The sequence below is a fragment of the Dipteris shenzhenensis genome, chromosome 30 (assembly GCF_047967505.1).
Source record: "Dipteris shenzhenensis isolate YYH24624 ecotype China chromosome 30, Dip_SZ_1.0, whole genome shotgun sequence".
Taxonomy (NCBI): domain Eukaryota; kingdom Viridiplantae; phylum Streptophyta; class Polypodiopsida; order Gleicheniales; family Dipteridaceae; genus Dipteris; species Dipteris shenzhenensis.
Window position 1 is genome coordinate 49,378,073 of NC_141625.1, and position 12,306 is coordinate 49,390,378.

Below are 12,306 nucleotides of genomic sequence, written 5' to 3' on the forward strand. Positions count from 1 at the left end.
TTTGCATTCTTTCTCATGTATTTCAATGTCGAAGAACTAGAGAATACATGTATCATACCTTTACACACATTATAAATTTTTCATTCACATATATGTGTATGCACACACATGCATACAACTGCATGCTTACATAGGTATAAAACTTATCCATGCACACAGGCTCACAATTTGGGAAATTGAAAATTCTTACACACATACACAGCCATGGCCACACTTTTTATTGAGAAGAATACATATTAGAATAAAAATGCACTTTTGCAAGCTGAGAGTCATCTCGATGGGAGGATCGTTTGGAATTTTGTCTCAAATAAGTAGGTCAAAGTTTTATAAGAAGGTCTGAGTTCTACCTGTACAACGTGCCCATATATTGAAACATTCACTTCAACAAAGGAGCATATTTAAAGGGCTGTATGAAGATATTGGTGCCATTTGTCCTGAGGGATATTTTACTTTTGTAAAAGAACCAGAACCTTTTAATAGTGATTTCTTTTGTGAACTGGCTGACCTCTCTCTCTCTCTCTCTCTCTCTCTCTCTCTCTCTCCTCATGCAGTTGCTTACAACCACTTTGCAGTGAAATGGATCCTGATTTCCAGCTGATGAATAGTTGTAGTTTCTTTGATTTTCAAGGTACATTGAGTCAAGAAAGGACGAGAAATTGAAAGAATCTCAAGAGAAGCTTGTACAGATTGATGCGCAACGGCAGCAGTCTGAGAAACGGAAAAATGAGCTATCTACTGAGCTAAACAAAAGCCGTGAGCTTCTGCAAAGCCAGGCCCAGGTGAAGAGGAACATTGATGACAATATAGAGTACAGAAAGAAAAAAGCAGAAGTTGAAGAGCTTGCTGGACGTATTGAGGAATTGGAGGAAAAGATTGTGAAGAGCGGTGATTTGTCAGCCTCTGAAACTGAACTGAAGAAAGCCTTAGATGAGAAGCAAGTTTTAGTCTCCGAGGTAAGCTGTTTTGACTTTCTTCATCTTGAAAATTTGTGCAACTGTAATGTCAGTTCTACATGGTAATCAAGGTACCTTCCATATCATGCTGAACAAGGGAAAAAGAAAATGGGGCATGAGTAACTCACCAAGTTTCTACATAAACTTAGCCTAGCTCTTATTGAAAGTGAATCGCTTCCCTTGTAAATCTATGGGGTTACGTGGCAATGCTGGCGACCCAGTGCCCAAACTCTTCTTTGTAACTCGAGCAGTAGATAATTAAAAAACTATGTACATGTGCACCTCAGGGGAGCTTGTGGGCCAATCATGGTACCTATTATTTTATGTGGGTCTATTATGGAGGTACATTCAAAGGGTAGTGCATGCAGTCTTTGCAATGAAGGCAGAGTTGAGAAAAATGGGTAAATGACATGACAGTGAGCTAGCTCATAACATTTGTTGCTTCATGGACAAAGGAGAAAAACTACAATGCATAGCATTCTCCTAAGCATGGTCTCTTTGTGGTTCTTAATGAACTGTCAAGTTCAAAAGACTCTTTGAAATGTGTATCTCTGCATGTCCCACTTACGGGGGCCCATCCGAGTGACTCATAGTCTCTCTATTATTAAAGGCCTACTACAACTGCCTTAATCTAACGACATTAGTCATGTGCACACAAAACATCCTCATCTTGGGCCAGAAGCTCTTGAGTTGTCCCCAACTCACCAGAACTTCATATCCAAATATTGGCCACAGAACTCTCTGAACCCTTTCCATTCTACATTGCCATATGCTCAGGGTTGTGCATTAAAATGGTTTGGTGCAGGACACCCATGTTCCTGCACAACACCCTGTGGATTAAATCAACAATGTAATAGATGCTCCTGCCAGAGTCAGACATCACCTGTTAGACCATGTACACTTATTGGCTTGCATAGAACTTAAAAGCGATAGACCTTAAATCCAGTAATTGCCAAGCAACAAGTTATGATGACTCCAAAGACGTACCTTTTGCAGATATATGACGTTTTTGGAATTTCCTTTTTGGTCGAGGATTCTATCACAAATTTGCAAATTTAATGACCAGGTAGCAGACCAGGTGGATGAGTCTTATAAGCTAACCAGCAGTAGGCAGACAATTTCACTGCTTTGGAAGCCACCGAGGCACTTCATTCAAGAAAATCTTTCGCAAATCCTTTGTTCCTTTGTGACTGGGTCTCCTATTTCTTTCTAGAAACTTTTGTATGAAAGAAGAAATATGAGACTCTGAAGCTTTTGAATTGCAGATGGCCACATACAAGGTAACAATGTAACAAGAATACTACTTAGTAAGCAAAGCTACGGATATACCCTCATTTGTATCCAAGCTTAAGCTTGTTTCGTGCCCTTTTTTCCTTTTCCCTTTTGTTTTGTTTTTTTTTGTTTCTTCTTCCTCACAGGTCCATGAGGCCCTTCCAAAGACGTCAAGACACATGTCTCTCTCTCTCTCTCTCTCTCTCTCTCTCTCTCTCTCTCTCTCTCTGTCTCTCTCTCTCTCTCTGAGCTATTATGGGAGAGCGGCTGGCATACCTAGAGGGCAACAGGTCTATAGACTATGCACGATGGAGGAGGTCGAGACAGAGGAGCATTTTCTATGTGTTTGTCTGCCCTACTATGAGATCTGAGGGCGATACTATTGTCTCTTTCAAGAGGGGCTCAGCTTCAGATCACTCACACAGCTGATACATTTCCCCAACCAGGTGTGCATTGGGCTCTACCTGATTGAGATTCGGAGACACAGAGATTCCCTTGTGCGGTAGGCGAGAGATCAGCTACAGTCGATGCCTTGGGACACCGAGCTAGACCGAGCACAGACACACATCACTGATTTTTACACATCCGAGCCAGCGTCAGATGAGATCAAGGGGGAGGAGCTCAAGGAGACGAGAGCACTATGGATCAGCAGTGAGACGCGTCATCACCACGATATGGTTGGGACGAGAGACACGAAGACAACACATGACACGTGGGGCGACCAGAGCACGCACGATTGAGGCTCGACCTATCTCAGCCCTCCTCGAAGGGGACCGCCAAAGACGAGGCATTACTCTCGATGTAGCCCATCAGATACAAAGATCCAAGAGAGCACGCCCCCCCACCACCGCGGGAGACAGCCCTACAGACACAGATACGTGAGCTCTTTGCATCACATCAAAGGGCCATCAGGGAGCCGGGCTATATAGAGCCTCCACACGTACTTGGAGCTCTGGTTTTGAGCAGTTGATTGCCCTCATTTTCCTACTATGTTTTGTACTAATTGTACTAGTTTTTTTTTTTTTTTGGGGGGGGGGGGGGGCATTCTTAGCATTTAGCACTCAACAAGGGCCTTAGTGAGCCCTTTGCTTCAGCCCACAGTGGCTTGTATGGGTTACATATATCTTGTATCTTGTCTCATGGACCCGCGAGGTCTCCTGAAGTTGTTAATACACCTTTCTTTTTTTCTCTCTCTCTCTCTCTTATACTGGTGTAATTATGGCCATATTTTTCTAGCATTAAAAATACTTATGGTCCCATAGACTTTTTGAGTCTTCCATAGATATTTTCCTTTCTTCATATAGTTGTTCTCTCTCTCTCGTTTTTCTTATTTCTTCCCCTTGGTTTGCGAAAACCCTCAAACTCTAAGAGTGGATATATTTAAGTTTTATGAAAGTATATATATACATACATACATATATACAGCATGGGTCCATACAAGGATCTTTCTTGTCATGCCCTTCCCATACAGCATGGCCATTCAGCACCAAGACATTTACTCTGCTCCCAAACAGGAATCTCCCTTAATAGAAATTTCCCAATCTTTCCGTTGTAGTGCCATCTGTTTTGTATATTATCTGTTCAATCAATGATTTAATGATGCAATAATGCTATAAGAGCACCTTATGTGGTTGATGTATCAATGCTCTCACGTGCAAGACAATGCTTGATATCCTCATACCAATTGTGAATATTATCACACTAGGACGTTGCTTTGTCATGTTCTGAATTTTCAGAGCATGATACTTTCTTCAGGGATCACAATTGTAAGCTTTTCTCTCTTCGTTTTTATGTGTTTGTGGGGACCTGTTTGATCGACTCCAAGCGGATCTTAATTGAGACGCATTTATATGGGAATTACTTGCAGTACACCTGGTCCTATGCTTACCCCACGCTAAACTAGCTTGGTGGATAGGTAATACATTGGAACCAGGTCAATACGCATGGGGTTTTTTTTAATGTATTTTCTATCTTTAAATGCATTTAATGATGTTCTTTTTTCTCAACTATTTTCATTGAAACAGCTGGACAGGAGTAAAGGCACGTTGACAGTATATCATAGCAGTATAGCAAGGAACAACGCAGAACTCAAGCAGCCTCAATATAAGGATATTGACAAACGTTATTGCAGCCAACTTATACAATTGAAGGTCTGCATAAGCCTAAGGCTGTTATTTTTAGCACTAAAGGATGTCTGTTTTTACAAATTTGTGAAATTTCTGTGTCCACATAATTTCCCCTTTTCTTGATTGCCACTATTGTGGAATGGCTAGGCAGATGTGAGACCATCATAACATGTAGATTGTTTTACTAATGACGGTTTTCTATGTTATAGACAACGGAGATGGCCAACAAAGATCTCGATAAGTATTACAATGCCCTTGACAGGTTTGTAGGCATGCTTAATCTTTTATTTAGGACTCTAGCAGGTTTATCAATCAGCAACGTTAGACAATAATTTTGCATTAGGCAATGGAACACCTCACTAATATCAAGATCAAAAGTATCGGTCTTCTAACCTGTAATATCAACATCAGACTGCTTTTCACTGCATTTCTTTAAGATCACAACTCTTGAAGCTAAGTCACTGTGAAGGAATCTCTGTGGTTTCTACCTACACTGTATGCTCTCTCATGGCTTGTTTGTATGGATGCTAAATCCTAACCTCATACTTGTTCACCAGATGTCAACATTCTAATATTTGCATTTGTGATTTTTTATTGACTGCCTTGTGCATGTTTGTTGTACATTAAAAATCTCTCGATCTTGTTTTTTTCAACCTCTCTTTCATGTGCATGCCTGAGATGGCAGCACAACCGAGGTTGCCTTCATTTTTAAAGGCAATGCTCAATTGTTAGTAAATTGAATGGAAATTACATCCCTACTGAGGCTTTTCTTATTTTGAAATAACAAATTCACGTGCAGAGCTTTGATGAGGTTTCATACAATGAAAATGGAGGAGATCAACAAAATCATCAAGGAGTTGTGGCAACAAACGTACAGAGGACAAGACATAGATTACATAGCAATACGCTCAGATGCAGAAGGTGGAGGATCTCGATCTTACAGTTACAGGGTAAGTCTTTTATGTAATCTGAGAACTCCCCTAAGTTTAACGATACGTGAAAAGGTTGCACATGAGTTTGATACTACTTTTGATCTGCTATAGAAAGGTTTGTCCAGAGAAAGTATGTCTTTCAACTTTAATGTTTATGAACACCTTTGTAAATGTTGACCCCTTTTGTAGGCTGATGCTTCTGTTTTGCAAGCTCTTATTTATACTCCTTTCAGCTCTAGGCTGGAATATATAATTGGTCCAATCTTCTCAAACCAAAATCATGATCTTCAACAGTATCAAAAGCCAAGTTTACCATGAAACATTTGCTTTTGCAGCGAATAGCCTGATGATACTTGGGCTGTGCCTTTCTGGCATCCAATATTGGTCGCCCAGACAGTACTCACCAGAGGACATGCATCCTTGGCAAGACTGAAGAGGCAGTGCTTCAGGACCTTTCAGCACATGCATACCAATTCCTCCTATTTAATTTATTCGTACATCTCGCTGCACTATACGAGGGCAGGTTTTGAGTAGTAGATCTACTGGAGGATGAACTGAGTGGATTTGAGAGGCTACAACTCCCAAATACATATAGTACTCACAATGTTCACCGTGAGGCCCCTGCACACCAACACCTCATTCCAGAGCATCACATAGCCTGCCCGATCTTGTCAATATGGCCTTTCAGATGCAGACTCCTTTGGTTATCATTTTCCTTGTCCATGCAGCGTGCAGCAAAAGGGGGACAAGAAATGTTGGTGTACACACGAGGCCAAAAGATTTCACTCTCACAATGTATCAACAAATCAGCTTCCTCCTTACCGCCCCCTTTTGCATCTGACCCAGCACAAGCTCCACTTCATAGGTCATTAGGGATGATCTATGGCACGTGTACATGATTGGACCTCGTTTTGCCACCACGACCTTTTTTGTTCTTCAATGGCTTTGTATAGGGACAACTTCCTTCGCCTCTATAAGGATCATTATATAACACCCAAGGTACCTGCAGATGTGCCTCTTACATGCACTTATATCTCAGTGGAATAATCTTGGGTCTCATTGCCTTGCTTCAAGATAGAGGCAAGCTGCATGCTTCCAGCCACTAGAATTGAGCATGTGCACATATGCCACATGCAAGAGGTGGAGACGAAGGACCATGTGCTGATGCAATGTCCCAAATACTATGTAATCTGAGATGATGCCATTTTCTGTTCATGCAGTACTCATTGAGATAGGCCATGAGAACTCAGAGGCTATTTTTGGTCTATACATGAGGTGGAGACCAAGGAGCAAGTCTTGATGCGATGCCCAAAATACTAAGAGATCCAAGAGAGGTATTATTGCCTTTTCACCCATTGATACATGGATATGAGCATTCATTGACTACCTTGATCAGAGATGCAGCACATTCTTTGTACAGGAGGTCACCTGACTTAGCTCTAGACTCGTGAGCAGATCACAAACTTCTTCACAGGATAAGTAGGTGGGAGACGTCGGGTCCAAGATCATAACTTTCAGGCACACTATGTCACAAGGACACTAGACCTAGGCCCTGCCAGCAACCATCTGATCCGAGGTACCATCATTGCAGAATAGAACTCAAAACAGAAACGAAATAAAAGGGATCCAGAAAAAGGGATGATGAAATTAATGCCAACTAACCTTGATAGGCCACAATGGAACTGTGGATTTTCGTCAGTGCAGCAATGCTATTCTTTTTGCCCCATCAAAACTTCAAGACAAACAGATTTTTCTCGCATCCCAATTGGATAATGTACTGGGGTTCCTTCTCCATGTATAGGATGCTTTGAAGTGCCAAGTGGGAAGGCACAAAAACAACCATGGACAAGGCCTTGAAGTGGCAGACCCATGAGCGAAAAGCACGAGATTTCGTGTCTTAAAAACAAAGAGTGTATCTCCCTCCACATGGATAGGATGGACACTCAATTGAAAATGCAGGCAACTTTTGAAAAAGGAAAATGATGCTTTGAGGAAGTCAATGGATGATCAAGCCTCATGCAATAAAGCTTTGGAGCTAGAGATTCAAGAGCTTTGCATGAGTAGTGTGGGGACAGATTCTGATGCTTTGGGTATCCTCAAATCTGAAAATGTAGCACCTAAGCCAAGGGCAAGCTCTGGAGGAATCCAAGAAGAAAGAAGGGGGGGGGGGGGGGAGGTGGGGGGAAGGATGACAGCCAGCATGGAAGAGCATTGCGAAGAGGCCAAAATTTTGTCACAGATTGTCAAGGGACAGAAACCCCTGAAATCCCCAAGAGAATTTTGAGAAGAACACCCAGAGGAAAACATAGCCTTGAATTTCAAGACAGTGGATAAGAAGGAAGATGCAGTCAATCCTCCAGAAACAGCCCGTGATTTCCTCCATACAACCTTTGGGGTCACAACAACTGAGATTGAGAATGCTTGGAGAGTGATGACACAAAAGAGCGAATCAAATTCAAGCATGCCAAAGTCAAAAGGCCTTCCTCCCTCAATTTCTCGTGCAATCTTGGTTGTTGAATTTTACCTTCTACTTCGGCTTGGTCAAAGTACTCACACACAAGGCATGGTCTTACAAAGTTCTGGAACATAAAGGACATTTGAGATTACCTCTTCATCACTTGTCTGGACCTGTCTATATGTTGCCAATCCCATTGGCTTGGCAAATTTTGTTGTCCTCCATTGTCACTATTGAGTGCAGATGTGCTGGCTCCAAAAACTTACCACTCAATCTTGTTGGACATGTGGCTGCAAGCACGATTGTCTAGAATCCACCCATTGTCAATGTTGAGTGTGGATATGCTGGCTCCAAAAACTTGAACCATCAGTCATGCTGGACATGTGGTTGGAAGCACCATGGTGTTCAATCCACTCTTCCTTTCCACATGTGGCTAAAGTGCTCACACAATAGAAAGAGCTCTTCACTTATAGCTAGACTTGTCTCTTCTAACTTCAAATGATGATCGCTCATTGGGGGGGAGAGTGTCATTCATCATATACAAATATTGCACTTGGGTTTTTTTTCTTTCAGAAATATATTTCCAGAAGGGGGTTTGAACCGGCAAGTCTGACACCTCTAGTTCCCTACATGGAGCCATCAAATGTGGAGTGCTCATCAATTTCCCCAATGACCAATTTCCACGTGTCAGGAGATTGATGATGTGATGTCTGTATAGTCCAAATGTTGCCCACCTAGCTAGAGTCTCCCTGTCAAATGGAGTGACAAGAGTCGTAAGCATTTTGGAGAAGCGGTTGTGCTTATTCCCCTAATTGCATAGTATGTTGGTATCTGAAAAGGTATTTCCATTCATGCCTCAACCTTCCCCAGGTCATAATGCTTGCAAATACTGCGCTTCCTAGGGATCATAAAACTCCCATGGGGACTTGTCTTCAATGTAGAAAACCCTCACCATAACTGTTTGTTATAGAAGATAGGCTTCACACCCAGAGTGGGAAGACAAAGTCTGTTCAAACTCCTGCTACAAAAGATCATGTCTGATGATATGGGTGATCTTACAGAACATGGTGTACCTAGTAGGGCTGTCTACGTTATACTGAAAGATGGTATCCTGTCTATTGAGAAGTCCAGAGCTGCACCAATAGATAGACACCCTAGAATAGTTGAGCTCATCCCTCCATGGAATTACCATACTCTAATATCCCCTGTGGGAAAATAACAGTCAGAAATGCAGCCTCTAGCTGAAGGGAAGTAACTGCAAACTGATTATGATGTGGCTCATGGCTTCGGGGGGATGTGAGAAGGGTCCCAAGCAGGCTGCAGAATGTCATCAAGGTAGTGTTTGTTTCTGACAAATTGACAAACCTTGGGAAAATCAAGTCAATGGGAATTTGGAATTTTGTCTTGTTGTGTGCATACTGTATCAGGAATGTTCTTCTATGTTGTTGGGGCTACACTGTGGACCAGGTTGAGAAAGTAAAAAAAGCTCACGCATGAACGACTGTATCATAAATTTACAAGGTAGTGCATATAGTGTTCAACTTCTTGAAGAGACCCCTATATTTCAGAGTCAGGTTTTCTGGATTAACACAGCTGCCCAATTGTTTTAGATCCTGGCTTTAGCCCTAAGTTGACAGATACTGTTAGAGATCATCTCTGCTTAGTCAGTCAAGGATCTTAATTTGTTATAGGTAAGAGTTCTGATCCTTATTAATGGATGTTTATGAAAACGTCTCAGGAAGGAGGGAAAAACTTGTTCAAACCAAAAAACAGACACACTTCTTTTCTAAGTAAGAAAACGGAATTTCTTGGAAAAAAAAAAGAGAGTAAGAAAACGGAATGTGTGGGATTGTAAAACATGTAACCTATCTGTTCTTCAGGCTGAATAGGGAAATGTTTTTGCTTAGGTGGTGATGCAAAGTGGAGATGCAGAGCTGGAGATGCGTGGGCGTTGCAGTGCTGGACAAAAGGTACCATCTTGTGTTAGCTCTTTCAATCTTTGCTTTCATTTTAAGGAAATGCTGGCTGTAACCTATAAAGTGCACCTACAACAGTTAATCTATATAATTCTATTTTGTCTATTTAAGCCTATGACAGTTGATTTATCTAATCCTCTTTTTGTGTATCCTACCACTGCATGAGCCAGCATTTCTATACACCTATATAAACAAGTAGTTTCCCAGTTCAGCTTTTTGATGGCTATGACTGCAGGTTCTTGCTTCACTCATCATTCGGTTGGCTCTGGCTGAGACTTTCTGTCTTAGTTGTGGAATTTTAGCTCTTGATGAGCCAACCACTAATCTGGATGGGGCCAATGCTGAAAGTCTTGCTGCAGCTCTTTTGAGGTATTTCATTTCTCCTTTAGTGCTAGCCTTTGTCACCGCTGAGGTTTGCCCTTCACCTCTGGAGTGCAGTACGAAGGCCTTTGTATTTGGGTGTGCGGATCTCTATGTGTGAGAGCATATGTTTATACAATCTTCTATACCCGCTCTTGGGTGCTGATGATGTCAGTGGGGATGTCAGAGTAGCTAGTCCTTGCTATGCGTGATGGAGTTTATGGTTTTCGACCTTATGAGTGACTATCATGAGATTGAAACTGCACTATGTTGTGTTTTTAGATGAGGCACGTTCCTGGATTCATCTAGATGTATATTTCATTTCTTTTTTACACCAAATCTTCCATCAGACCTCTCAAAATCTGTTTCAAGCTTCAGATGTTTTTATGTTTTGACTGTATATGCAAGAATAATGGAAGATCGCAAGGGGCAGGAGAACTTTCAATTGATTGTAATTACTCATGATGAGAGATTTGCGCAACTTATTGGGCAACGCCAACATGCAGAGAGATACTACAGGATCTCAAAAGATGATCAGTAAGCAAGATTGTAGCATATTTATGACATGCTTTCTGTCTCTCAGTTCTGGATTTGGAATCCAAATTTAAGTACTGAATCTCTCTTTGCCGGTTGCAGTCAACATAGTATAATCGAAGCGCAGGAAATTTTTGATTGAGCAAAGAACATGAATTGAGGCAACGGTCAGGAAAGTTTCCTATGCTGCAGAAATGTGGCATGCAAAGTTGCTGCTATAATCCTGTATGAATGGGATAGAACATGTTAAGTTGCAATGCGTACCCACTAGCATTACGGGGTAAGAACCCTGTGCTGGTTTAGTACAAGCCTGTCAAATCCGTATCCTCTGATGCTGGAAATATAGTTACCTTATGATGGGTTGAGGCAAGGCTGTGAGTCTGTTTGTAGATGCTGCACATCTTAGTCCAGCAGATTGGTAATCCACTAGATTGGTAATATATGACCTTTTTGCAAAGCATGCAGTAGCGTCACTGCTAATGTACAGTGGTAAAGAAACAAGAGGAGGGCCCACACTCCACCTTCCATGTGTAATTTTGTTTCAGAGTAAATATTTTGTACAACAATGTAAAATATGTACATTTGGCTGTTTTGAACTAAACAATTTTGGAAACACGAGTGCATCTGAGGTGCTAATAACTTTCAATTCCTGAAAATTTAGGATACTCATAAGATCTTCGAGAGTGTTACAGGGTAGATTGATGGTTGACATTAGATAAGGCATTAAATCAGTACATTAAATTAGCACATCTCAAGGGCAAATAAGTAGGACCAATATATCATGGATGCTAGTGTATTGATGCACACACGCTTGATCACTGCACTCATCTTGGTACAAGAGAGCAGGCATTTATAGTGCTTCTAACGTTGATGAGGAAAGGCTAGTGAGATCAAATGATCAAGCAAGAATCTGAAACGAGGACATGTTACCTTAGACCCACGTCAATTGTAGGATGAATAAATAGGGCTAATATTATCATGGATGCCAGTGTATTGATGCGCACACCCTTGTGTGTGTGCGTGTGTGTGGTGGGGGAGAGAGAGAGAGAGAGAAGTTTTATTATCCATGGGAAACCAAATGACTAGAATCTTACAATAAAATTAAGGGAAAACAAAATTTAGCTAAGATTGTGATTGTTGACTATTAGAAAACGTGGCCACCATCCCAAACAAATGGTCAAGTAGCCTCCCTTAGGCCTTGACACTCCTACAAGATGGTAGGTAAAGTACTAATAGATTGGAATTCATCTAAGGGTGAGGAGGGAGATGAATTGACATTATCTCTATCAATTGCTATTGAGAGGGGACTAGAGCTTAGGGTACACATTTATCCATTGTTTCATGGGAGAATGGGAGAATCCTGAGGCAAGATTCTTGGTATTGGATTCATGTGGTTTGTAAACAAAGCATGTGTTGAATAAATCTTGACCCTTCTAGGGTTCATCATCCATTGAAGTGTTCAATTTGACTATAGGCGAGGCAAACCACTTCATGAGGTGAATGGGAGCCACGAATAATGCAAGCAACTAACCTAATCACCTCAATCAAGTCATACATTTCATTCACCACTTGCATCCTCAGACCTTGGCTTCAAAAAGTATGCTTTCCTCTAGTTTCTCTCCACCCATTATCCTACCTGTGGACAAGATAGGCACTTTCGAAACAAGGTTTTATGAGCTAGCTTATATTAATGAGCCA

At 41.4% G+C, this 12,306-nt stretch overlaps 1 protein-coding gene across 1 annotated transcript in view; it reads left to right on the top strand.

The window, feature by feature from the left end:
- The window catches only part of RAD50 (DNA repair-recombination protein (RAD50)), a 143,837-nt gene extending 132,670 nt beyond the window's left edge, over positions 1–11,167 (top strand). The window contains exons 20-27 of the mRNA XM_087401273.1: positions 629–953; positions 4,250–4,375; positions 4,561–4,613; positions 5,151–5,301; positions 9,646–9,708; positions 9,950–10,083; positions 10,483–10,611; positions 10,711–11,167. Coding sequence (XP_087257399.1) covers positions 629–953; positions 4,250–4,375; positions 4,561–4,613; positions 5,151–5,301; positions 9,646–9,708; positions 9,950–10,083; positions 10,483–10,611; positions 10,711–10,750 — 1,021 coding nt within the window. The 3' untranslated portion in view covers positions 10,751–11,167. The remainder of the gene's footprint in view (positions 1–628; positions 954–4,249; positions 4,376–4,560; positions 4,614–5,150; positions 5,302–9,645; positions 9,709–9,949; positions 10,084–10,482; positions 10,612–10,710) is intronic.
- The last annotated feature ends 1,139 nt before the right edge of the window (positions 11,168–12,306 follow it).